Below are 27,665 nucleotides of genomic sequence, written 5' to 3' on the forward strand. Positions count from 1 at the left end.
GGGACGCAGTGACAGACCAGTTCTTAGTGGCAGTCATTACCCTGCACAGGCCCCTCATAAGGCATGTTCTTAGGGGGTGGGTCTAATGGCTGGTCAATCCTGGTGAATTTTTACAGCCTAGCATTGTAAGTTTTGCTTCTTTCTTTGTATTTGGGGGGGGGGGATTGAGACAGGGTTTCTCTTTGTAGCCTTGGCTGTCCCGGAACTCTCTGCCTCCCCTAACAGTAATCCCAGTGCTTGATGGTAAAGACAGGTAGATTCCTTGTGGCTAGCTGGCCAGCTGGTTTAGCCTACTTGGCAGGTTCAGGTCAGCGGGAGACCTTGTCTTTTATTTTTAAGTGGGCATTTCTGAGGACTGACACCTGAATTTGCTTTCTGGCCTCCACATCCATCCCCTACGCACAAACACCAACGCCTATTACAACCGCTGGACTTAACATTTAGTAGCAAAATACCAAGCTGGCCACAGTTAAATACCCAGAGTAACCCACAACAAACAAACAAACAAAACCAGACTGTTGTTCCCATCTTTCAAGTGAGAAATAACCCTGCAAGACCCCAGCCCCAGGGCTGGTGAGATGGCCCAGTGGGTAAAAGCACCAAACTTGACAGCCTGAGGTTGGAATCTGCTTAGGTGGCCCTGCCCTCCCCGCCGCACCTCATCTTTGAAATGGGGGCCAGTAACTGCCAACTGCTGGTAGCTGCCCTCGAATGCTGCCCTGGGCACCTCAGGCTTCTCATTTCCTGAAATGGACACATCTCTACCTTCTCGGAAGAGGCCATCCTCCTACCCGGTTGCCCATTTACTCTGCTGGGGCAACAGTCAGACTCCAGTCACTGGAGAATTTGCCAGGCTCCTCCAGCTGCCTTCAGGTGGGTGAGGTGGGGCCTTTCCTGTCCTCCCTCTTCCCTTGGGGATGTTAGCAGTGGCCCTGCCCCCCTGTGAGCCTTCTCCTTAGACGCGGACATGGCCCACCTCCGTGCTCCTTCCAATCCAGGTGGGGCTAAGTCCTGTCATTGCTAGTTTCTGGGTTGGCCACTGCTCCCTAGATGTTATGGCTATTTTAATTGAGACCACACAGTTATAATCCTATACTTATTGCTGGTATATGTCTGGGGGCCTCTCCCTCATCGCCAGCCTGTTGTGGTATAGTCCAGTTGGTAAGTGCTTGCCTACCATGAAGTCTTGGGTTTGATCCCTCAAACCTTATAAACTGGGTGTGGTGGTGTACACCTGTAATCCCAAGAGGACCAGAAGTTCAGGGCTATACTCAGCTACATAGTGAGAAGCTAGCCTCAGGATATAGAAGATCCTGTCTCAAAAACTAACCTGTCAAGTTTGTTAACTTTACTGTTCAGATATCTCTCAAAACACATTTCTCCCATTCAGTCACTTAAGAAGGAGCTCTTGCCTGGAGAGGTGGCTCTTGCAGAAGGACCTGGGTTTAAATCCCAGTACCACCACATGGTAGCTGACAATGTAACTCCAGTTCTGATGCCCTCTTCTGGCCTCTGTAGGCATCAAGCTTGTACTCAGATACACAGACATACCTATGGGCAAAACACCCAAACACACAAAATAAAAATAAATATCTTTTACAAAAGAAAAGTCCTGCCTGGTGGTGGTGGTGGTGGTGGTGGTGGTGGCACATGCCTTTAATCCCAGCACTCTGGGAGTCAGAGGCAGGCAGATCTCTGTGAGTTCAAGGGCAGCCAGGTCTACAGAGCGAGTTCCAGCACAGCCATAACAACAACAAAAAACAAAAGTCCCTCACAGTCTTCATCGATATCAGTGTAACAGCTAATTACATTGCTCAAGTACCAAATAGAATCACATATTTAAGCAGGATGTAGTGGTAGCGCATACCTTAATCCCGACACTCAAAAGGTAGAGGAAGGAGGATCAGGAATTTGGGGTCATCCTCAGCTGCATTGCTAATCCTAGGTCAGCCTGGTCTACAGGAAACCTGATCTAAAATAATGACACCATTCACAGCTCACCCTTGAATGCATGCATACTGCATCCTGCCTTTCATGTAGACCTCGGCCTCAAGACATTTCCAATTCTAGATTCTTCACAGCCAAATCCAAGTTCTCCATCTCCATCCCAATCAGAAGTCTCTGCTCATCCTAGTCTTTGGCCTGGAATTCCCTTTCCCACTGCCTCTCAACCCTTGACCTATGCACTGCCCACCTTCTTTTGTTGTTGTTATTTGTTTGGTTTTGTTTTTCAAGACAGGGTTTCTCTGTGTAACAGCCCTGTCTGTCCTGGAGCTGACTTTGTAGACCAGGCTGGCCTCAAACTCTCTAAGATTAACCTGCCTCTGCCTCCCAAGTGCTGGGATTAAAGGCATGTGCCACCACTGCCCTGTAGCACGGCCCACTTCTAGATTCCCTCCTCCCATGGCATTCTTTTGGAGCATTCTGTGGACTCCTCTGTCCCTACCACGACTCCCAAGAGTCAAAGACCACTGTATCTCTGGATCTATTTTTTTTTCAGGCTCACTGTGGACAAATGTTTTAGAAGAGACAAAATGCAAAGCAAGATGCTTTAGATGAGACAACTAAACAGTCTCAGAATCCTAAAAAGAGAAACCCAGAGAGATGCTGAAAAAGAAGGGCAGCTTTGTTGTTTCTCTCCATCTATAGATCACGCTGACCTTGAACTCACAAACATCTGCCTGCCTCTGAGTGCAGAATTAAAGGTATGAGCCACCGAGCCTACTGGGACAGCTTGTTTTTTGTTGTTGTTGTTGTTTTAAGATTTGTTTATCATGTATACAGTGTGTTGTCTGCATGTATCCCTGCATGCCAGAAGAGGGCACCAGATCTCATTACAGATGGTTGTGAGCCACCATGTGGTTGCTGCCATTCAAACTCAGGACCTTTGGAAGAACAGCTGTCTCTTATCCTCTGAGCCATCTCTCCAGCCCAGAACAAATTTGTTTTAAAGCTTTGGGGGAAAGATGTTTTGACAGAGTAGTACTGTTGTTACTCAGAAGTTACTTGGTCAGCTCCCTGCCTTGGAGGTCAGGGCAAACGGATCCAGTTCCTCCCCAGCTTCACGTGCACGGTTGTTGGAAGAGGTCTCCGAATGTCACAACGGGAGCTGGGGAAATGGTTCAGTGGGTAGAGTACCTGCTGAGAACCCGAATGCAGCTCTCCAAGCACCCACGTAAAAGCTGCATGAAGTGGTGTGTTGGTGGAGTTTCTTATCCCGCCAGGCCCTGCCACTTCAGCCCCAAATGAACAAACAGAGACGCTATATTCATTATAAAACTGTTGGCCGACGACTAGGGCTTCTTACTGACTAGCTCTGTCTTAATTATTAACCCATAACTACTTATCTATGTATTTCTACATGGCCTTATCTTACCAGAGAACGTCAGGCTCATCCACTCATCCTATCCTCCCAGTCTCTACATGGTGTCTCCTCGAGGTCTCTCTCTGCCTACCTTTCCCAGAATTCTCCTCGTCACCTGGTCCCACCTATCCTTCCTGCCTCTATTGGCCAAACAGTGTTTTATTCATCAGCCAATAAGAGAAACATAGACAGAAGGACATCCCCCATCAGTGGTTCACATCTATACCCCAGCATGGCAGGGGGGGGGGGAGGCAGATCACAGGGGCTCCCTGTTGTCAACCAGTCCAACTGAAACGCAACCACCAGGTTCAGAGAGCACCCCAGTCTCACACATAAGGCAGAGAAGCGACTGAGGAAGACACCTTGATGTCAGCCTCTGGCCTTCACAGGTGAGTGCTGGCCCATGCCTTTTGCAATGAGGTCTCTCTCTGCCTCCTGCATGTGGATCCGATACAAGCTCTCGGCTACTACTCCAGCACTGGGCTCGCTCGACTGCTGCCATACATGGTAACAGACTCTAACCCTCTGGAACCACGAGTTCCCAAGTTAAATTCTTTTCCAAGTTGCCTTGATTGTGATGTCTCTTCATGGCAGTAGAAAAGTAAACTAAGACCCAGCCCCGCCCCCCACACACTCCGTCCTGATCACTGCTGGTGCCCCTGTGTGTTAGACAACCATTCCAAATTGCATTAAGTCTGCCAGCTTAGTGATAGCCCCCCTGCAGCTCCAGCAAGCTAAGGGGGCACCTTGTCCCTGAGTTGCCATAGCAACAGACTTTCCCAGCAAGCACAAGCATCATTGGACCTCCCGCTGCCCTGAGGTTGTCATTCAGGGACAGAGTGACCCAGGCACAGGCTGCTCTATGCTGAGGGTGGATGTCACCGCTGCTGAGCTTGTGCTCCATCCCTGAGTGACACACCCATCCAGATGGCGTTGTCAGCCCAGAGCCTGCTCCCTATAGCACCCTGGTGTGACATGTACTGGCAGCCTTGGCCACTGGCCTCTGACATAGAGTCCTCACTTTGTTTGCACAGTGCTCAGAGCCCATAAGGACAACAATGGGACATGTCATCCTCCCTACCCATGCAGACAGGACCAGGGATCAAGGTGGTTCTTGCCTATTTAGTGTTGCTCCAGAAACCTGACTATACCTCTGGGCCCAGCCACTTGGGGGAAACATTTCTTTTTTTGTTTGTTTGTTTGTTTTTGTCTTTTGTTTTGTGAGACAGGGTTTCTCTGTATTGTTTTGGAGGCTGCCCTGGAACTCGCTCTGTAGACCAGGCTGGCCTCGAACTCACAGAGATCTGCCTGCCTCTGCCTCCGGAGTGCTGGGATCAAAGGCGTGCGTTACCAAGGCCAGGCTGAGACAGGGTCTTGCTAAGTTGTTCAGGGCAGTTTTGCATTTTCTATCCTCTTGTCTCAGCCTCTCAAGTAGCTAGGGTTACAGTCCTGTGCCGAGCCCTATGCTTTTTTGCCCGTATATAACTCTTCCCTGTACCCCAATATTTATCCTCAGTAGGAAGTACGCGTGCTTTGGGAAGCTTGCTGACAGGACCCCAACCCTGAGCTCAGGGGAAGATCCCAGGCCCTCGACACACAGCCTTCCCACTCTCCTGAGGTCACAAACCCTTCCCAGTGGCCCCACCTATGCCATTAAGCCACACCCCTTCCCAGTGGCCCCACCTATGCCATTAAGCCACACCCCTTCCCACTGGCCCCACCTATGACATTAAGCCACACCCCTTCCCACTGGCCCCACCCATGACACTATAAGCACAACCTTTCTCGTTTTCCACATTCTGAGACTGGTCACACCTACATCCTCCCCACAGGCCGGAACTGCATTCCAGTAATAGGGAATGATTCAGCAGCGTTCATAACGAGGCTTACAGGTGACACCCACACCTCGGCCTGCCCTTCTGCGAGTGTGACACTTACCATGAGAACCTGAACGAGAAATGAGACCAGGAGTGAGACCAGGAAGAAGGTTTCAGAGGGAGGGCCTCACAGAGGCCCAGGTCCACGACAGGAGGGGCAAGCACTTTCCGGAACTCCAAGAGACGCTCGCCAGGACACAGAGCAGGTAAAGCAGGCGTGCCCCCACAGCTTGCTTGAGGTTCTCTGGAGTCCTTCACAAACACGTACTCAAAGCCACGCAGTGGTGGTGCACACATTAAATGCTAGCACTTAGGGAGGCAGAGGCAGGCAGATCGACAAAAGCCTGGTCTACAAAAGAGTTCCAGGACAGTCAAGGCTACACAGAGAAACCCCGTCTCAAAAATGTGCATGCAGGATGGCTCGTGATTCATGACTTTTGATCTGATTTGGATGTCTTGCATGTGTATGCAGTGTTTGTATGTGCACATGTGTATAGTGTATGTGGGCACTCACACCTGTCCACGTGCAAAGGCCAAGGGAAGGCATCAGGTCTCCTCTATCGATCTCCACTGTCTTTCTTCAAAAGCACCTCATTTTTTATTATTTCGTGTGTGTGTGTGTGTGTGTGTGTGTGTGTGTGTGTGTGTGTGTGTAAGTGTGCATGCAGGTGTCCACCAAAACCAGAAGGTGTTCAACCTCCTGGAACTGGAGTTACATGTGGGTGCTGGAAATTGAGCCCAGGTCCTTTGGGAGAGCAGCCAGTGCTCTTAACCACTGAACCATCTCTCCAGTCACAGCATACATCGTATTTCTTAGAGGCAGGGTCTCCCTCTGATCTGGAACTAGAGTATTTTCGGCTAGCCCGGCAGCTGGCAAGCCACAGAGAGCACCCTGTCCCTTCCCTGCATAGCACAGGGGTGGGGTGGGGTGGGGGATGGGGTGGGGGTGGTGGAAGGGTCACAGGCACACACAAAACCCCATCAGGTTTGCTAATGAGTGCTGGGATTTGAACTCATGTCTTTATGGTTACACAACGAGCACTTTCAACCAGAGCCACTCTCTATCTTCTGTTTTTGAGACAGGATCTCACTATGTAGTCTTGGCTCACCTGGAACTCACTGCACACATGAGGCTGGCCTCAAACTCAGAGATCCACCTGCTCCTGCCTCCCCAGTCTGGGATTAAAGCATGGGCCACCACCGCCCAGTGGGTTTACTTTCTTAATATAACTTCAAGATGACATTATAAGTGAATATAGAAAGTAGGAAATACTTGCTGGGCAGAGGGGAGAGTGTAAAGACAGAACACCACATTTCCTGGAGGATTTCTTGCCTGCCAGGGTTTTGCAGGGATGGGGTGAGACTGCATTTAAGAGCTCATTGCCGGGACATTAGGAATATCCCACTGACTGCACAGCAATCCTCTGAGCTGACATGTTCCCTTCTGGAGCTAGGGGGAGGACCGGAAGCCCCAGTCACAAGATTCACAAGACCCCTCCCTCCCTGGGTTATGTAAGCAATAGCTGGGAGAGAATTGGGTGGTGCTGCCTTTAAACTGAGCAGGAGTTTCTAGGGATGTAGCAGCATCAGCTATGATAGGGCGCCCCTTTCTGGTGATGCAGCTGCCTTTAAGTCACCCCTGCCCCTGTAAATGACTCCAAAACTCACTGGGTCACCAAGGAAGATGGCTGGGTTTTAGTTGTTATTTTGAAACAGTCTTGTGCAGCCCAGGCTATCCTGGAACTCTCTATGTAGCCGAGGATGGCTTTGAACTCGTGGTCTTCATGCCTCTACCTCCTAAACACCAGGATTACCGTCTTGTACAGTGTGTTCAATGCTGGAGATCCAATCCAGGGGTTCATGAATGCAGGGCAGGGCAAGCCACACCCCCAGTGTCTACCATGGTGGATTTGGATAGATTGTTTCTCTGGTTTGTCACTGTGGATTTGGATAGATTGTTTCTCTGGTTTGTCACTGTTTCCATTCCAGAGTGTAAACATTTGTTCACAATCTACCCAGAAAAGTCCCACAATACACTGGCCCGGGACAGCACTTTGGTAACATTGTGCCTGGCTTCCCTGTGACTTCCCTTAAAAGGTGGCAAAATGAGACCCTGTGTGATTGACAAACAGAATGTGGCAGTCACTTTTGTTTCTAGGCAATACCTGTAGAAGTACTTCTGTACCCACAACCCACCTTTCTGCAGGCTCAGATTTGAGTTTACCGCTTTTTTTTTTTAATTTTTGAGATAGCCTGGCTATGTAATCCAATTTACCCTCAAATTCATGATCCTCTTGCCTCTGCCTCTCAAGAGACAGAATTTCGTGTGCACGTCACCATGCCTGGCTGCTTCACGTTGTAAACATGGAAGTCATGTTTACTTGTTTGTGCGCTCGGACACTCACTCGTGTGTACGTACAGGGGTCAGAGGACAACTTCTAGCAGTAGGCTTCTGCCTTCCACCATGTGGGGGACCTGACTTGGGTCACCAGGCTTAGCCGCAAACGCTTTATCATCTGCTGAGCTATTTCTTCAGCTCTGAACGTTTTTCGTCTTTGTTTTGTTTTTGTTTTTTAGGCCCATTTTTTACTCAGGCAGGAATGTTCCTCTTGGTTATTAAAGGATGGCCGTGTAGGGGCTGAAGAGACGCGGCTGCCTGCTCTTGCTGAGGACCCAGGTTTGGTTCCCAGACCTTTCATGGTGGCTCAGAACTGCCGCCACTCCCAGTTCCCAGGCATCGGATGCCTTCCTGTCCCCCGTCTGCCCCAGTGACTCCCATCCACTCCTCTGCCCTCCATTGCCCCCAGTGACTCCCCTCCCCTCCTCTGTCCCCCAGTGGCTCCCATCCCCTCCCCTGTCCTCCATCGCCCCCAGTGACTTCCATTCCCTCTAGCTGGTAGAGCTTTGGCCCCCCACCCCCCCCAAAAAAAACCAGCAGAAACAGCCACGCAGGGAGTCAACCTTCTCTTTGATAATATGGTTTATTGTCCATTGACAAAGCAATCCCTCAAAAATAAAAATAAAAACTGATACAAAGCATCAGAGACACGCATAGTCGACCTGTTGACTTTGAACAACTCTCAGGTGTTGTCAGCATGGGGTGCAGGGAGGTTCGTCTCAGACTTCATATCCCAGCATGAACACAGTGCTTCCCCTCCCCCCCACCAACAACCAAGAGTTCAAACGGAAACAAAATCAACAAAGCTTTAAATTACTTGGCAAGCTCACAGATATGTCTTAATATGCGTCAAGCGGAGATTTGGGAATATATACCGTGTAAACGTCATCTGAAATGCTTGCTGGCATGATGGAATTAAGAGGGGGGGGAGGGAAGCCCAGTGGTCAGAACATAACCATGCCGAGTTCAACAATGCCGAGTGGATACATCCCTTAAACTATATATTGTGATTGACTTGCTGCAAAGGCGTCTGAGTGGCTGCTGCTTAGCTGCCATCTGTCTGGCACTTTGTCCCAATAGTTTGGCGTGTTTGTTTGCTTGTCTCTTCGTCTGCCTGGCGTGGCTAGGAAAAAAACCAAGGTTGAGGAGGAAATATAAAGGCCATCTTTTAGAACCAGTCTCTCAGAGATTCCTTCATCACAAACGACAGGGGTCTGGGAAAACAGATACTCCGAAGAGCTCAAAGATCACAAGGGCTCCTCGGCCCCAGGCCAGCCATCACGCCATGCCATACTTTCCACTCTGGGTCAGACGCTTCCTCGATGCCAAAACATCTTTGTTTTTAAAAAGTGCAAAGTCTAGTGCTACCAAGGGCGTAGACGCGGCACAAGAACGCTCACAGCGAACATCAGAAACAAACCAGAGCACGTCAAGAGGTCGGCAGGAACGGGCTTTGTTACATAGGGTACCACAGCACAGGAAGCAAGCAGGCAGGGCGGGGTAGGCTGCAGGGTCTCGTGGGCTGGTCCATGACAGCATCCTAGGAGGAACAGCGCTGTGAAAAATGCCCTCGGGAGGGGCAGGCTGGTTCCCCGGGGAACACCCCCCCCTCCCCAAGTCTGTCTTAAAAGGGAAGTAATCTAGCTCTGAGTTGCCAGGTCCTGGTTGTGGGGGTGTGGCTAATGGTAGGGGTGGATCTTAACAGTTGCTTTGGGGTTTCTGACAGTTAGGAGAGGGAAGGAGGACAGAGGTCCTTGGAAGCATTTTGCAAAAGGACCACTCGCAGGCTGCCAGACTTCAGAGTCTGTTTTTGTGTGAGCACATGCGTGCATGTTTGGATAATATACCTGTGTGTCCTTGGGACCTCTTGTTTTTGAGACTTGGGTAGAAGGAAGAGTGACTATCTGTACTGTTAGTGGCAAAGTTCTGCCTGTCTTAACCCCTATCCTGTTGGCATCAGGAAAATCAATTTTTTAGGGAGCAGTAGGTACCCCAGTTCCCTATAAGGGCCTTACATGGGTAGTATCTGTGACACTGAGAGACAGAAGCAGAACTAAGTGCACTTGCCTCTTGGCCTCATTCAGTGTCTTAGGAGAATGAGATCTCTTTAAGCACAAGCCACAGCCTCTTGGGGGCTTAGTAAGACAAAGCCGCTCTCAGGCTCCTTCACCACACAGGTTCAGGGGCTTGGTTAATAACACGACAGAAATCTACACACAGTAATGACGGCCAGTCTAGCAAGGAGATTTCACTAGGATTTTTCCATTGGGGCATTACGGGACTGGCCTCTTACACCTTCAGTTTGTGCAAAAAATAAAAATAAATGGTGTGTGTGTGTGTGTGTGTGTGTGTGTGTGTGTGTGTGTAATGCCATTGGTAAGCCAGCAGTGGCAGGGTGCGAAGTTACAGAAAGCAGGGCTGTGCTGCTCAACCCAGACACCTGAAGCCACTCGGAAAGGGGTTAACAATAGCTCAGGGGGCCTAGGGGTGACCGCAAGGACAGCCAAGCATCCCTTACACAGATCCTGACACCCAGCACGAGACCTCACAGATTCCCCAGCAGGGGATGGAGATGGGAAAGGGTAGGACAGAAATGACTCGGCTGAAGCCAGAAACGCGGCTCAGGGAGGGCTCCCATTCCCACAGGCGCGAGGGGCGCCACTGAAAGTCTGTGGGTTCATGGGCTTAACCGGGCTACTACAAATGGACTTGAGCGAGACCCCGGTGCTCAGAGTCCACATCAGGTACAGAGGAGACGGGGGTGGGGGGTTACTTGAAAGGAGCGAGAGACTTGGGCCAGAGGGATGGCCACTGCAGAAAACGAGGGACATGTCCCTCTCAGGATGAAAAGGACCTGGTAGGCCGGCTACACAGTCTCACAACAACCGTCAAGCATTTCTGCAAGATGCACATTCCCAGGCTGTGCCCCAGCAGGGCTAGGGGACCCTTTAAATGTTGCCTGTCAGCTGTATGTGACAGTGCCCAGGAAAAAAAAGTCTGTTTTCCACTCCTGCCCGTACCCAAGGATCAGAGACTGAAACACGCAGTGCTCAGCCTGGCAGACGGAGGGAGTATGGCAGGGACTCTGGCCCGCCTGCCCCTCCAGACCCACAACCGTGTTTAGGAAAAACGGGGAGGGTGTAGAATCACACTAGCGTGAACCCACTTGGATGGATTGATGTTTTATTCATGCTGTTTCCAGGAAGGGATGTCAGAGCTGGACCAGTCTAAACCCTCATAGGCTTTTCAATCGGCCGTTGGGGATCCGACAGCCTGTTTACGGGTCCTCAATGTCAAGAAACTCCTGCTTGGGGGGTGCCGCCCCGCGGTACCACGCGCAAGAGCCATCGCTTCTCTTGATGCAGGCAAAGAACTTGGCCTGGTGCCCGTTGATGCTCTTCTCCGTGACCCAGTCCATCCAGAGGCACTCGTCCGGGGAGGAGATGTAGCATGGGATCATGGGGCAGCGTGTGATCTGGGGGACACATGCAGGCAGATTTAGTTGGGACCAAGGAGCAGTTAGGGCCAAGGATACTTGATGCATCTCCAGGACACAACCTGTTGAAGGTGTTCAGGGACGGCAGTCCCACTGAGTCCTGGGTCCCCACACTCTAGCCTGGAGGAAACTTGTGTATACACTGACCTCTGCACCCACCTATTCATGTAACCCTGGTGTGACAGGTGCACTTCTGCTTTGGGCCATCTGGTCTACCTTTTTTTTTTTAAGGGAGAGTTTTCAGTTTAGGCTCTTCTGTAGTTACAGCTACCATGTGGGACTCACACTGGAGACAGATTACAGCCAAATAAGAACTCCCGGGCTTGTTCAAAATCACCTGCTTTGGTCAATGGGTCAGTAACTTTCTGACAAAAGATTATGTGTCCACTTCTGGCCATACAGAGATGAAGAAAGAGAGCTCGGTTTTTTGTTTGTTCTTGAGACAGAGTCTCATGTATCCGAGGCTGGCCTAGAAATTTCTATGTAGCATAGGACAACCTTAGACTTGTGATCACCTACTCCCACCTCCTGAATGCTGAGATTACACACCTGTATATGGTGCATCGTGTGAGCCAGCAAGAACTCTATCAGCTGAGTCACTTTCCAGCCTGGTTTTCCTTGTTTCCTAAGACGGAATCTCACTCTATAGCTCAGGCTGGCAAGGACCTCACTCTACAGCACAGGTTGATTTCAAACTCAGCAACCCTCCTGTCTCACGCTCCCAAGTGTGGTGTATAAGCATGCCCAACTAGAGTTTGCTTTGATGTGCCAAGCACAGAGGAGCCACGCTTGGCCTGTATTTGGCTGGACACCTGGGTATGGGATGATGCTTTGATAACCGAGTTATGGGGAGCACCAGTCAGAAGGGGAGGAGGCATCATGAAAGAATGTCAGTCAGCACAGGACTCAGCTGGCAACTCTCAGCCCCAGGCCCACTCCTGGTAATATGAAGGAATGCTGGCTACCCAGTACTGGTGAGGGAAAAGGCATCAGGCCACGGTCATGGTTGAGGTGACACAATCCCCAAATCTGGGAATAGATCTCACTCTTTTCTGTCACATCTAGAGATGAGTGTATCTACAACCCTGCTTGTGACCACCTCTGGGCTGACTCACGGAGACCGGTGCACAGAAGTCTAGAATGTTGGGAGCAGTACCTAGGCTCTTGAACACACAATGGTTACACCTATACATGGGTAGGGAAATATTTAGAGGACCATGTTCTCCCCACAAAATCCCCTTTCCTGGGAGCTTTTCTCCTTAGAAAGCTGACAGTCATGTGGATTGATTGATGTGCTTTGTCCCACTCCCATATCTCTGTATCTTCCAAATATTCCTTGACAAGGACACAACTCAAGGTTCTCTGGGGATCTGGGACCAAAGGCTTTGTTTCTAGCTAGACAGTCTCACTTCCTTATCTTCCCAGAGTTCATTCCAAAATCAGGACTCACTGTCCCGAGGGTCTGGGGAGCCAAGGACGTGTCCCCAGCTTTTCACCTGGAGACTCTGTGATGGCAAAGTCGGGGCGGGGTGGGGGGAATGAGGACACAGGTCCTGCTCACCTTGCACTCGCAGCCCATCTGGTACCTGTGGTTCAGGCTCTTCTTCTGGGTGGTGCTCAGCGTGTCCCAGGGCACAATGAAGTCACAGAGGGTAATGTGCATCTTGCCGTCTCCTTCTGCCTTTCCTGTGGGGAGAGTCACCAGGCTCAGTGAGAGTCTCCTCCTTCTGCCTTCCTCCAGCATCTGGGTGCAGCTCTGGGTTTTGAGGGTGAGCTCTGACAATACCATGGTTGGACTACTCTGAGTTTTAAAATAACTCATGTTGGGGCTAGAGAGATGGCCAGTGGTTAAGAGTGTTTGCTGATCTTCCTCCAGAGGACCGAAGTTCAGTTCTGAGTACCTGTGTCATGCAGATTACAAAACTGCCTGTAACTCCAGCTTCCGGGGATGATGCCCTCATCTAGCCTCTGTGGGCACTGTACCCCTAGCATATATCCCCCCCTCATGTAAAATAAAACAAAACACGCTCCCAATATTTTGGTTATTTGAGACAGGGTTTCTCTACGCAATAGCCCTTGACTGTCTTGGAACTCATTTTGTAGACCACACTGGCCTTACATTCACTGAGATCCATCTGCCTCTGCCTCTCGAGTGCTGGGATTAAAGGCATGCATCAATTTTTAAAAAATGCATGTTTGATCCTGTTATGGTGAGGTACAAAGAGGTAAAGGCAGGTGAATCATGAGTTGAAGGACAGCCTTGGCTACACAGTCAGTTTGAGGCCAGCCTGGGCTATATAAATCCCTGTCTGGGGAAAAAAAAACAAAAGGAGGGAAAATGCATGTTTATGATGGCTAGCTTAAACTGTAACTTGACATAACCTAGAATCACTATAATCACTTGGGAAGACAGTCTCAATGAAGGCTTGTCTGCCTTGGGTTGGCAGGTGGATATGTCTGTGGGTAACTGTCTTACTTAATCCATGTGGAAAGACCCAGCCCACTGTGGGTGGCACCATTCCCTAGGCAGGTGTCCTGAACTATGTAGGGGTGGAGACATTGAACTGAACACAAGCAACCAAGCAGGTAAGCATTCATGCACTTATGTCCTCTCTGCTCTTTTTTTTATGGTTTTCCAAGACAGGGTTTCTCTGTGTGGCTTTGGAGGCTGTCAAGGCACTCGCTCTGTAAACCAGGCTGGCCTCAAACGCACAGAGATCCGCCTGTCTCTGCCTCCCGAGTGCTAGGATTAAAGGCGTGTGCCACCACCGCCCGGCTTCCTCTCTGCTCTTGAGTAGCTACTTCAAGTTGCTGTCTTGACTTCCCCATATTGAGAGACTACAACCTTGAACCACGAGTTCCAGGAAATCCTTTCTCTTCCAAGTTGCTTTTTCATCAGGGCATTTTGTCACAGAAACACGAATAAAATTAAAATAATTCTCAGTGTGGAATATTTAGGAGTGCAACAATGAAGGGAAAGGGGATTCCCCCTCCCTTATCTGCAGCTGCCACACCCCTCCATGTGGGAGACCACGCCTGGCTGTTTACACAAGTGCTGGGATCCGAACTCAGGTCCTCATGGTTGCAAAGCAATCACTGTTAACCACTGAGTCATCTCTCTGGCCCCAAACCAAAGTACACTATATGTATGTATGACAATGTCACAATGATTCTTATCTAAATATTTATTGCATGTATGCTGTTTATGTGTGTGAGAGCACTCCTACATATCACAGCACGCATGTGGGAGTCGGCACAACTTGTCTTCTCTTTCCTTCTACCTTTATGAGGGTCCAGGGGTTGAACAAATGTCATCAGACTTCTTAAGCAAGTGCCCTTACTGGCTGAGCCATCTTGAAGGCCTGCTATTATTTGTATAATTAGTGAACACTAATAATAAAAAAAAGAAACCCATTTAGCATAATCACACTTGGTTGGGCTCACATGGCATAATCATCTGTTGCAACATTTTAACTTGGGAAAACGCAAAGCATGGGTCTTGGGCACAGCAGAACAGAAGCTGAGTAAAATGTGTAGCTAGTGGTTATATGTTTCCTTTCAGGAGAGAGAAACTTAAAAGACAATTAAAGGGAGAGATCTACACAGGTTCACACGTGAATCTGAACTATCAGCCTGGGAAGAAGAGGCATCCATCGCCAGCTGGCTGGGCAATTGCTGGGTCATGTGATTTCCGGGAGACCCTGGCTCTAAAGAACTGGAAACAGGCTCTGTGCTGTGGGCAGTAAAGGCTCATCCGACCTGGAGTTACCTGACCAAGCCCCAAGAGAGAAAGGTTAGAGGGGTTTCGTGGACAGTGTGCTTCATGCCTGGTCCATCTCCCAAGAGAAGAATGAGGTGTGTGCCCTGATTGGCAGAGCAGCTGACTTATGGGCAGGCAAAGACTGTCCTCAAGGAAAGACCAGAAAGGGCACAGAAAAACATCTCTGGTTGTCCTAAGCAGCATACTGGCATCGTGAATATTCTAATGGCGCGCATGTGTGTATGGTATAATCATGCATACATGTTCATATGTGTTTGTATATGTGGTATATGCATGAGTGTGCATGATGTAAGCATGCATATATGTTTACATGTGTTTGTATATGTAGTATGTGTGTGTGGTATAAACATGTATACCTATTCATATGTGTTTGTGTATGTGGTATATGCATGTGTGTGGTATAAGCATGTGTACATATTCGTGTGTGTTTGGATTTGTGTGTGTGTGTGTGTGTGTGTGTAGGCTGGAGGTCCGTGTTGGATGTGTTCCCCAATAGCTCACCGTCTTATTTTTGAGCCAAGGTCTCTCACTGAACTTAGTTACCAATTCAGTGAGCTCTAGGAATCCCCGTCTCTAGGGTTATAGCCTCGTGCTGTCATGCCTAGCTTTCACGGGGCGGGGGGGGGGCGCTAGGGATCGAACTTAAACACTTTACCCATGAGCCCATCTACCCAGTGCCCGGTCCCCTGAGGGTGACTTTCTACTGGGGTCGCTGCAGACCCTTCTCACTTGTCCTGCTCATAACCCAGACCCCACACTACGCACTAGCTCCCATTCTGTGTGGCACACAGGCACCTGCTGCCTGGCACTTATGAAACACAGTTATTTGTGAGCACGGAGCAGGCCCTAATAAAGGTGCCAGCGTCTCTCTGTCATCTCTTACTTCCGAATGACAACAACTGCCCCACCACAGCATCTGGGAGGCTCTGACAGTTTGGGTCACCCGGCCAAGGATACTGGGCCTGTCAGGTGTTGGCCACCAGTCCAAACCCAAACAGGTGTGCTCTCAGAGGTAACACCTGGGCACGCATGGACCACCCGCTGGCCTGTTCTCTTTGCGCAGAACAGAGGGACTTCTTTGCATCTTTAGCTGCCCTCCGTCAAGCCAATGAGATAGCTCAGTGTATAAAGAAGGCACTTGCTGCCAAACCTGTCAACCTGAGTTCAATCCTCATTGTAGGAGAGTGCCGACTCCCTCAAACTGTCCTCTGGCTTCCACTCATAGGCCATCGTACGTGTGCATGTGTACATATATGCATATGTGTGTATAAAAATAGGAAATCACTTGTCCGATTCAAGGGAAAAGAATATCACATTAAAAATTTTCACATATCTGAATGGGGGGTGGTTGAGTATAAAACTCAGTATTACAGCCCCGGCATAGCATGTCTAAGGCCTTGGAGGTAATTCTTATACCTGCTATAACATGAGCAGATCCTGACAGCATGCTCAGTAAAACAGACCACCACAAAAGCACATCTACATTGCTACAACCGTGAGTTCCCTAGAATAGGCAAGGTCACAGAAAGTGAAAGTAGAAGGTGGGGGGCAGGGCCCAGGGAAAGACAAGGAGTGAGATGCTCTTGGCCAGTGGGCAGAGACGCAGTTTGGGAAGACGACACAGTCCTGGAACAGATAGCAATAGTTATGTGCTATTGTAACTATGTTTAGTGCCACTGTATCCTATGCTCAGGCATAGATACAAAGGCAATGCTACAATATGTGTCTTCTGCAGGCTTTATTAGATTTATCTATTTTGTGTGTGTATAGGTGAGTGGATTCACTATAAGTATAGGTGTGCACGCGTAGAGGTCAGAGGAAAACTTAGTGTCGTTTTTTCTTCTTCTATCATGTAGATTCTGGGGATCAAACTCAGGTCGCCAGGCTTAGTGGCCATTGCCTTTACCCACTGAGCTATCTAGCTGGCTTAAATACAGCAGAAGGTTTGCGGGGTTTTGTTTCTCAAGACAAGGACTCACTGTGCAGGCTCACAGAGATCCGCTTGCCTCTGCCTCCCAAGTGCTGGGATTAAAGACATGCACCACCATGCCCGACTACACTAGTGCAGCTTTTAGAACAACATGCGGCATTTTCAAGCGTGTCTTTTATCGATGTTATGATCTGGGGCCGGTTAGGGGACTAAAATGTGCGCATATGTCTGGGGCAGTGTGCGTGTGACGCAGTCTCAGTGACAGGCACGCGACACTTTCAGTCTGCATTACACCTGGAGCTACAGTGGAGCCCGGTCTCAGCAGGCCTAGGAAACTCGCGCTGTGCTCTTTGTGAGATTTTCTCTTAGACAGAGGAGGAGCGGCCACAAACGGGTGTGGTAGGGACAGTTCAAAGCAGATGGCGCATGTGGGAAACCTCTGATGGCCGATGTGGAAGACAGGGATTCGGCGAGACAGAAACCGATGCCCACATACACAGTCACTGAAGCAATCTGGCCTCCCGTGTGGACCGACTCCCCAGGCTTTGTGTGAACCCTCACTTGTGCAGAAGACGGGTAAAGCCAGAGAGAACGCCCTAAGGTGCCCCCGAGTGTACAAAAGAGAGCAGCTCAGCACACTGCTGCCCTGTAGGAATCCACTCTCTCCTCTGCTCAGGCATCCACAGCCCCCTCGTAGTATCAGGGCAGCCTGGGGCAGGAGTTCCAGCCTGGTTGTAGCAGTCACTGTGTGTCAGGGCTCCTGATAGCAAGACAAGGCTTACCTATTTGTAAATTGCCTGCCCAGAGGCCCCTTATTGGTCTGGCGGGCTGGTTTCCATTGCATGGGACAGAAAGCAGTGTCCAAGTGGTGAGCAGGACTGACTGACAGGTCTGGCCCCAGGGGGTGGGAAATAGAGTCCACGTGCATGGTTACCGAGGCATATCCCTCCCAGTGGGCACTAACCAGTTATTGGCAACTTCTGGCCTTTGTCAGGGAAGGTTCTGGTTAGAAACTGTCTGTCAGCCCTGATCAGACACGGACTCACCAGAGGACAGACTCCGGCCCTAGATTCTCCTTGACTAGCACTAGATACAGCCTGGGCATCTGGTGGGGTGCCAGCAGGAATGCCTCAGGGCTTGGCTGGGGAATCTCTGTCTCCTGGCAGCAGCTGATGATTTCCGTACCAGAAATGCCCACACTCTGGCTGCCAAGATGACACCAGTGAGCTCATGAGAAACAGAGCCACCAGCTCTTGCCAGGTGTTCCAAGTGGACCCCATGTTAATCACTGTGCCTGAGGCAAACCTTCGTCTGTACTGGGGGATCACGGGAACGCCTTTATAAGAGGAAGGGAGAGGGTTTGTGCAATCTCTGTAGAAAGACACGGGAAATGACTACCTCCCAGCCAGTGCCCGGGGAGGGAGCTACTGCTGAACTTCCCAGGACTGTGGCCCGCTGGAGAGACCACTAGTACAGACAGTTTTGGCGTAGGCTAGGACCTGGGGGTGTCTCTGGAAGTAGGTGCTGGTCAGACAAAGGCTGTTTCACCTTCTCCAGGACATGGGCTATCAGCCGTTCCTGTGCCAGTGCAGGTGGGCTGGTTCGCCCCTAGAGGGCAGTGTGGGAAGCTTGTTCCTTACAGACGAGATAACAGGAAGGCAGAGAAATTCTGTTAGGGCACCATGACCCAAGCTCCTACACACCTGCAATTAGATACTCCTTCTTTCCTCCAACGTCCAGCGAGACCCCGCACACTGCCGAGGAGGGGGCCGTGTAGATGAACTCGATGTCTTTGTCAGGGCCTTTGAACATCTGCAAAACACAGTGGGGCAGGAATCAGTTGTCATGGGTTCCCAACCAGAGCATGATGGGAGCAGGGGTACACAGCTGCACCCAGGTGCACAGAAGGTAAACAGGTGTGTCACGGGGACCCAAAAGCCACCACTGCATCCGAGTGGGGCTGCAGGCAGGTCTCAGTTGGCGAACACAGCCTGCCATCTGCAGGAGGCTTTGTCCAAGGTCATTTCTGAGCACAAGGTCATCACGTCCAAACCTCCCTATAAATTCTAGAGATTCTCACTTGCCACAGAGGTCACATCTCTGACTTCTTCCCAGGAACTGGGTTCGTTTGCCTGCTTTAAAAACAAAACAAACCAGGGCTACACAGAGTAACCCTGTCTTGAAAAACAAAACAACATAAAACAAACAAACCAAAGTGTGTGTGTGTGCGTGTGTGTGTGTGTGGGGGGGTTGTCTTTAATCCCAGCACTCAGGAATCAGAGGCAATCAGAGCTCTATAATAAATTCCAGGACAACCAATGCTACACAGAGAACCCTGTCTCCAAAAAACTAAAAACAATAAAAAAACCCACAAAAATAACAACAAAAAAGATTTTTTAAATCTTTTTTTCTTTTCTTTTCTTTTGATCTCTTTTCCCCTTTCCCCCATCCCTGTCTTTTGGGTCAAACGTAACTCTACTTCCAGAATTTTTTTTTCTTTCTGAGACTAAAGTCTCACTTTGTAGCCAGGCCTAGACTCGAACTCTCCATTCATTCTCTTTGCCTCAGCCAGGATGCTGGGTTTATAGGGCTGTACTGCATCAGGCTGTTTATTTCCAGGGATTTCGGTGAGGCACTGGCTACCTGGTGATAACAAGGGGAGAAAGGCCACCCCCTGGAGCCAGACCGTTGCCTCAGGCTCAGGGAGGGCTTCATTCTCAGCGTCTGACTCGTGTGAGCTCTTCAGGGGTGGACCTACTGCCCTTCAGAGAAAGACATCTAGATGTGTGTGGGGGGTTCGCCCCCTCCCCCCTTCTTACTTACACCCTTCCTAACACCCCCAGAGAGAGGCTTTTCATTTGTCTTTTCCTCACTTCCGTGGCGTGTTTGTGCCTGTGTGTCTGCTACGGTATGTGTGAGGGACCCCCCCCCCAGAGGCCAGATCCCCTCAGGCTGGGCCTGCAGGAGTTGTGAGCTGCCTGACGTGGGCGCTGGGGCCCAAATTCTGGACCAGCAGCCAGTGCCCTTACCCACTGAGCCCTCAGGCTCCAGTCCCTCTTTCTCCAGGATGAAACAGCTTTGGGGAGCTTAGTTCTAACCCTGCAGGAAGGAAGGTTGCCAGGGCAACGGTCTCCTTATGCATCTCGAATGATGCCAAGGGGTCAGAGTCACTTCCCAGCATGAAGCCACGAGGACGCTATGAGGTTACAAAGGCCCAGCTGCTTCTCTGCTCAGGAAGAGGCTTTGGTATTGAGAGGTTAAGCCGTTCAGTTGAGGTGACACATGTGATGAGGACGGGGTTGGCTCCTCTGGCCTGTTGATAATATGTATTTTCAATTTTGGTAAATAAGGATGGCCACAGCCACGACTGTGTGACAAAGCTGTCCCTAACCCTGGAGGAGCCAGCTGTGTTTCTTCGAACACCAAGTTAGTAAATGTCAACTGTCAGAGAGCATGTAACCACCCTACTTAGTTTTGCAATTCCAGGGATCAAACTCGGGGCTTCGTGTGTGCTAGGCAAGCATGCTACCAACTGAGCCACATCCCCTGCCTCTCCCCTAACACTCCTCCCTCTCTCTCTGTCTCTCTCTCTCTCTCTGTCTCTCTCTCTCTCTCCTCTCTGTGTGTGTGTGTGTCTGTCTGTCTCTCTGTGCCACTCTCTGTGTCTGTCTCTCTCTGTCTCTCTCTCTATCACTCTGTCTCTGTGTCTCTCTGTCTCTCTCTGTCTGTCTCTGTCTCTCTCTGTCTCTCTCTGTCTCTCTGTCTCTCTCTGCCTGTCTCTCTGTCACTCTGTGTCTCTGTCTCTGACTCTGTTTCTCTCTATCTCTGTGTCTCTGTCTCTCTCTGTCTCTCTGTGTCACTCTCTGTGTCTCTGTCTCTCTCTGTCTCTCTTTATCTCTGTGTCTCTGTCTCTGTCTCTCTCTGTCTCTGCCTCTCTCAAACACTGGCTTCTTCTCATTTGTCCCTGACATGCTAAGTGCTCTAAAAACACTAGCAGACACCACCACAGCCACTACTGCTGCCACCTGCAGTTCCCCCGACCACAGCCCTGTCCACCCAGTAAATGGCCCATCACAGTCAGGAAGCTGCCCCCGGGTACAACTGACTGCCGTACTCATCCTCTTATGATGTGCTACTCACTGCTTAATCACCCGGTAAGATCAAGCTAGGCTGTTTCTGGAATCAGGGTGACATGGTAGTTTGAATAAGAATGGGCCCATGGGGTCAAACATGCAAATGCCTGGTCCCCCAGTAGGTGGAACTGTGTGGGAAGGATGAGGGGGTGTGGCTTTGTTGAAGGAGGTGCGTCACTGGGTTTCAAAAGCCCATGCCACGCCCAATGTCTCTCCTATTCCACCTGCTGCCTTTGGGTCGGGATGCAAACCCCCCAGCTGCTGTTTCAGCACCGTGCCCGCCTGCGTCCCACCACGACGACCATGGACTCAACCTCTGAAGCTGTAAGCCAGCCCCCGTTTAATATGCTGTCCTTTACAAGAGTTGCCTTGGTCCCCGTGTCACATCCCAGCCTAGGACAGTGACGTGTCTGCCAGCCCTTCGTGTTCTTGTGGCTTAAGGAGAGCTGGGCTTCTTCGTGGCTTCACAGCTCAGCTTTCTGGCTGACGGTGGTGGCTGGCGGGGGCGTTCCAGGGCCCCCCCTGCTTCCCCCACCAAACCAGGGACTACCTTTATCTGCTTGATCTCATACTGAATCCTCTTGATGGGGTTGCCGTAGATGTCATTCCCGGAGTCCACCTCCTTCTCGCTCACCGCTTTGGCCCTGATCACTGTGAAACACAGAGACACGGATGAGGAGAGCCCGGGAGGACCAGGATTCATGCTCTGCCCAGGGGGAGGAGGGTGCCCCTCCCTATGGGAGGTTCTAGGAGAGGTGGGCCTATTGCCCACCGGCTGTAACCAAAGGGGGTCAGAGGAGTCTGGCTGGCACAAGGAAGGACAGGAGGCTCTGCAGCTTGTGGCCCTGGGACGTGGCTCAATCGGTAGAGGGCCTGATTATGGTGCACAAGGACCCGTGTTCAGTCTCTAGTGCCCGGCACCATGTAAAAGTGGGCACAGGCGCACACACCTTTCACCCCAGTCCTCGGGACACAGAGTCAGAGGGTCAGGACTTCAAGGACAGCCTGGGTTAATAAAACCCCGTCTCACCACGTGGTGTGGTGGTGGGACACACCTCTAATCCCACCCAGCACTTGGGTGGATCTCTGAGTTCGAGGCCAGCCTGGTCTACAGAGTGACTTTCAGGACAGAGAGAAACCCCGTCTTGGAAACAAAACAAAACAAAACCAAAACAACAACCACAAACCTGACTCAAAAGACAAAATCAGAAACCAAAAAGCTGGGTGTGGTGGTGCACATCTTTTAACCCCACCACTCGGGAGGCAGAGGTAGGTAGATCTCTGTGAGTTCAAGGTCAGTCTGGTCTACAAGGGCTACAAAGTGAGACCATGTCCCAAACAAAACCCAAACCAATATATATCCCAAATGTTGTTGTTGACCTGGGCCTCAGGCGGCTCTGCCCAGCAGCAGCTGTGGCCAGCCAGGTTCTTCCTGCCTATTGGTGACTAGAGAAACAGTGAACAAATGGCCTAGCGCTCCATCCTGCTCCTGCAGGTAGGGCTGGCGGAGAGGTGACTCCGACGCACCAGCACCTCATCCTCAAAGAGACTCTGGGGGCTCGAGCAGATGGGCAGCCATCCACCGTAAAGGAGCCTGGTTATTCAGATCCGGGGTCTCCACTGGGGGAACTGGAGCACAGCTCAGAGCACAGCACTCGCCTTGCATCCAAGAGGCCCAGAGATCCCTCTCTAGAAGTTTCCACGTGAGATGTCCTACGGGACACGCATGTGAAGGTCAGAGCATCGTGTGAACATCACGTATCATTTCTCAGGTGCCACCTGCCTTGGTTTCTTTTCTTTTTTTCATTTTTTATTTATTGGGCGTGGGCAGGGCTTGCGCGCTGCCTGATACAGCCAGCGTGTCCAAGTCAGAGGACAACTTGCGGGAGTCGAGTCTCTCCACCCGTGTGGGTTCCAGGGATGGAACCGAGGTGGGCAGGCTCTGTGGCAAGAGCACCTTCACACATAGAATCCCGTCACCGAGTCTCCACCTTATTTTTTTGAGACAGGATAGCTCACTGGCCCGGAGCTCACCAGCTGGCTTGCCAGAAAGCCTCTGGGTTCAACTGTGTCTTCCTTCCCAGGGCTGGGATAATAAGCGCAGGCCACCACCCATGGCTCTGTGGGACACTCTTCAAAGTGACACGTCTTCTATGAGGAGTATGACAGACGTGGAGTTGGAAAGCATATTATGCAGGCTATGGATCTGGTCAGCAACGCTAGCGTGGCTGTCAGGCCTTAGGCACAGATGGTAAGGGGGCAGGGCATGTTCGAAGACTATCTACGACAACAATCAAAGGAATCGATGGGAAGGGATAGACCAGGAAAAGTTCCAGAATGTTCTGGAGCCTGGTTGTGCCTAACATGGGCCTCCTATCAGTAATTAAGCCCCTGGGCCCTCCCTGGAAACCCTACCACCAGAGCTCAGCAGATCCTCCCACGGGCGGTGGGGGGGGCGCTCCTTTTCATTACTTGGAGGTCATTAGCTGGGCCAGGGTCTGTTTTAATGGCTTTAAAAAGCTTCGCCCTTCTCAAGGCAGTGGCACAGGGTCACTCTGGGCACGCATTCTGTCTGTCAACTGCATACACGAGCCAGATGGAGACGAGGGAGCAGACAGTGCCGGCTCATAGTCTCCAGCGGTCAACTTGAGTCTTGGAAACTTCTGGCCAGGACTGTTTCCCACAGAGGCAGGGAGGTCCAGGCACGTGGTAGTGCCATCTGTTCCTCAGACCCCGGCAATGCACTCTGGATCCCTCTCACACCACAGCCCAGGCCCCGCCCTGCTCCGAGGCCCTTTTACATGGGTCCTTCTGTGCGGCTGAGTCACCACCGCTGGGCTGACCACGGGTTCCTGTTTCCCAGCCCGAAGCAGGCCTTGCTTCAGACAGCTACGACCTGGTAAAAGCTACCTGGCAGAGCTACTCCAGATCACAGGGCTCTACTCTTGGTTCTGTGCCTCACCCACACGCGAAGTGCAAAATGCTCTCACTTGAAATTCAAGCCAGGACTGGTGGAGCACACCTTTAATCTAAGCACCGGGAAGGCAGAAGCAGGAGGAGCTCTGAGTCTGAGACCAACCCGAATGGTCTATAGAGTCAGTCAGGGCTATACCTGCAATCCCATTTGTCCCTTGTCCTTTCCTAATCCATCCTGTTCCCTGTCCCCCCACACGCTGGGATATGTCCCGTCTCTGGACAGGAAAGCTCTTCTACCAAACATGTCACCTCCAGGTCCCTGCCCGGAGAGCTTCTGTTCAGCCTTGAGAAACAGCATGCTGTTTTCTTCCTGCAGCGCTGGGCGTGTTGCTCATCTCTCGCACACTCTGCTGTGAATGTCTGTCCACCTGTCTGCTGAGAGGTCGTGACAAGTAGAGGCCGTGCTACAGAAAGACCAGGGGCTCAGAAAGCAGCTACCAGATGGAACCGGGTTGACAGCACAGACGCGCCGACGCTCCGGTCCTTGGTCCCTCCTGTGTAATCTATACGACGATCATTGCAGTGGTTTGTACAAATGTATAAGCATGCCATGTGTGTGTTCTTTGAATATCACTGTCACCTGCTCAGAAACAAGAGGGGACAGGGGTTCCAAAGGAATGGTCCCTCTCCCTCTACCGGCCTAGGGAACTTGCCAGTCTTGCTCCTCAGTAGTGGCCCACTAGACAGCACAATTCTCTCTTTTTAAAAAAATTATTTATTATGAATAATCCTGTCTCCATGTCTGTCTGCAAGCCAGAAGAGGACACCAAAGATTTCATTACAGATGGCTGTGAGCCACCATGTGGTTGCTAGGAATTGAACTCAGGATCTCTGAAAGAGCAGTCAGTGCTCTTAGCCTCTGAGCCATCTCTCCAACCCCCACAATTCTCTCTTTTAACATTTTTTAATGATTTATTTTTATTTCCTGTGCATTGGTGTTTCCCTGCATGTATGTCTGTGTGTGAGGGTGTCAGATTTCCTGGAAGTTATAGACAGTTGTGAGCTGCCATGTGGGTGCTGGGAATTGAACCCGGGTCCTCTGGAAGAGCAGCCAGTGCTCTTAACCGCCGAGCCATCTCTCCAGCCCCCTGTAAGGCACAATTCTTAACGCTCCAATGTGTTCGCTAGGTGCTGGGACTACAGCTCAGCTGGCGGAGGGCTTATGTAGCAACCATGAAGTCCTTAGCTTAAGTCCCAACGCATACAGCTGGACATGGCACCTGTCTGGAATCTCAGCATTCCCTTAAACTATTACGGGGTTTGAGGCTAGCCTGAGCTACTTGAGACCATGTCCCAAACACAAAACAACAACGAAAAGTTCAATAAAATGCACCACCCACCTGGCAATCAGAAAATAAGCCCAGTGACTTCCAAATTCTCTCCCCTGGCACTGAGGACCCCAATACTACTGTCTTATGGAAGCCCCCAAGTTCCCACACATGCCTGAGTCCCTGACACCTGTGTGTCAAAGATGCTGTGGAGAGGAGCGCTAACCACTGCGGTCATCGGAGATCACGTGATTGCACATCTAAGATGTCATCACACGGTGTCGTAAGGCGATGGGGTTGGGGTTAGTGAGGCCTGGAAGGGGGCACCAGAGCAAGGGACACGTCGTGGGAGAGTGAGCAGGGCAGATTTCCCCACCCCGACACGACAAGGGTCCGGAAAGCCAGGCCTGGTCCAGTGGCTCAGCTGTGTGCTCGCTTGGCCTCAGGCCTGTGGGCCATGTGCTTTCTTTTTTTTTGAAATTTTCAGGAGAGAAGAGACGGTGGTTTTCAGACTAGGAAGTTAACTGGGGGGGAAGGGTCAGGGATGTTTGTAGGGAGTGGGGGCGGGGGTGATAGACGTCTCCATTGACAACCAGGCTGCTCCTGGCCCTCACAGGGACCGCAGGCTGCAGAGTCTTTAGAGCAGAAGCCTGGATGGTTTCCTCTCCGAGAGACGAGAGGACCACCACTGTTGGCTGCAGCAGACGCCTGCCTTGGCTGTCACTGTCCCTTGGCGAGATCGGTGGGTGGAGAAGGGGAAGGAGGACATATCGCCAGTAAGAGCTTCCACAGGCCCAGCCTTAGAAGGACGTCTGACAACGGGGGTGGGGGTTGGGGGGAGATGGGAAAGGAGAGTAAATAAAGAATTCTCTAGAAGCATAACCCCACACACAGCCGCGGTCATCACTGTGACCTCCAGGGTGACCGACCTTGAGGGCTACAGAGGAAAATAGGCCATGTCACAGAATGGATAGCCTCCCTTTGTCCCAGACCACCCGAAGTACAGGGAAATTCAGACTCAAAAGAATTTGGGATGAACCAGGAGCAAGGCGTGAACTTGCAGGCTAGGCTGGGGGCAGACACCAGGGTAGGGTCAGCCACATCAGGCCCCGTTCCACTACCTATCTAAGGAGCTGGACAAGGCAGCAGGGGACTCCTGCTTAACTGTTTTGTTGACCCCCGCCCCCCCACGCTCCCCACGCAGCTCAAAATGTGCTTTTTCTGTTGGGCGTTGGTGGCGCACGCCTTTAATCCCAGCACTCGGGAGGCAGAGACAGGAGGATCTCTGTGAGTTCGAGGCCAGCCTGGTCTGCAGAGTGAGTTCCAGGGCAGCCTCCAAAACAATACAGAGAAACCCTGTCTCGAAAAAAAATTTTTTTGCTTTTTCCTCTTTTCCTTTTGCTAACCCAACATCTGGGTTCGCCATCAAGAGAGCTACCCTGGCTGATGAACTCACTGCCAGATGTTGGCTACTGGAATGCACGAGCGTTGACTTTAATTCAAAGCACACACAACCGCAGAGCCCCCACCCCCACCCCCCCTGGCTGAGGGACACCACATGACTTCACTTCCCCCTGGAGGAGCCCTGCAAAAACAACCCCGATGCACCCAGCCAGAAAGGGATGGAAAAGAGCTAGGCGGGTGGAAAGTAAGGGCTGCCGATGGCAAGCCAAAGACGACGGGAGGGCAGGGTTTGGACCTCGAGAGGCACAACGGCCCCAGGACGCCAACAGGGGGGGGCTGTCCTGCCGTTATCTTATGAGGAACTTTCTAGACACCCTGGTGCCATGGCTGTGGCTAAGGGAAGCTGGAGGATTCAATACACGCCACAGATCCCGACCATGGCAAGTACAGGCATGGTTCTCCCTCCCAGGGAGAACCTGCCTGTCCGGCCCCTGGACCACCAGCACACGGTCCACTGAGTCCTGAAGACATGCTCACAGATTCAACAACGTGTGTGTGTGTGTGTGTGTGTGTGTGTGTGTGTGTATGTGTGTGTGTGTGTGGAGAGAGGGAGAGGGGGGAGAGGAGAAGAAAGGGAGGGAGGGAGGGAGGGGAGGGGAGGAGAGAGAGCGGGAGAGCGGACAGAGCTTTGGCTGACTTGGAACTCACTATGTAAACTTGAATTTGTAGATCCTCCTGCCTCTGCCTCCCAAGTGCTGGGATTAAAGGTGTTGGTCACCACACCCAGCTCACCAACAAGTTTCTAATTTTATGGTATCCACAGTAACATTGTGGAAGTTTCTCTTTTTTTTTTTTTTTTTTTCTTTTTTTGGCTTTTTGAGACAGGGTTTCTCTGTGGTTTCAGAGGCTGTCCTGGAACTCACTCTTGTAGACCAGGCTGGCCTCGAACTCATAGAGATCCTCCTGCCTCTGCCTCCCGAGTGCTGTTTCTTGAGGATCTAAAGACACACCATGCCCATAGTCCGCAGGAGGCTCATA

General features: G+C 51.1%; 1 protein-coding gene and 1 long non-coding RNA gene across 2 annotated transcripts in view; one reads left to right on the top strand and one right to left on the bottom strand.

Annotated features, from left to right (window-relative positions):
* Positions 1–5,117: 5,117 nt before the first annotated feature.
* LOC121141582 lies at positions 5,118–8,446 on the top strand. The gene is made up of 2 exons (XR_005878552.1): positions 5,118–5,447; positions 7,819–8,446. It is a non-coding gene; the product is annotated as an uncharacterized LOC121141582 (long non-coding RNA).
* Timp2 (TIMP metallopeptidase inhibitor 2) overlaps positions 8,204–27,665 on the bottom strand; it is a 48,038-nt gene continuing 28,576 nt past the window's right edge. The window contains exons 2-5 of the mRNA XM_005069851.4: positions 21,530–21,630; positions 18,550–18,658; positions 12,697–12,821; positions 8,204–11,114 (exon numbers count right to left, since the gene is read on the bottom strand). Coding sequence (XP_005069908.1) covers positions 10,917–11,114; positions 12,697–12,821; positions 18,550–18,658; positions 21,530–21,630 — 533 coding nt within the window. The 3' untranslated portion in view covers positions 8,204–10,916. The remainder of the gene's footprint in view (positions 11,115–12,696; positions 12,822–18,549; positions 18,659–21,529; positions 21,631–27,665) is intronic.

Source organism: Mesocricetus auratus, unplaced genomic scaffold (genome assembly GCF_017639785.1).
Source record: "Mesocricetus auratus isolate SY011 unplaced genomic scaffold, BCM_Maur_2.0 Super-Scaffold_100007, whole genome shotgun sequence".
Lineage (NCBI taxonomy): Eukaryota > Metazoa > Chordata > Mammalia > Rodentia > Cricetidae > Mesocricetus > Mesocricetus auratus.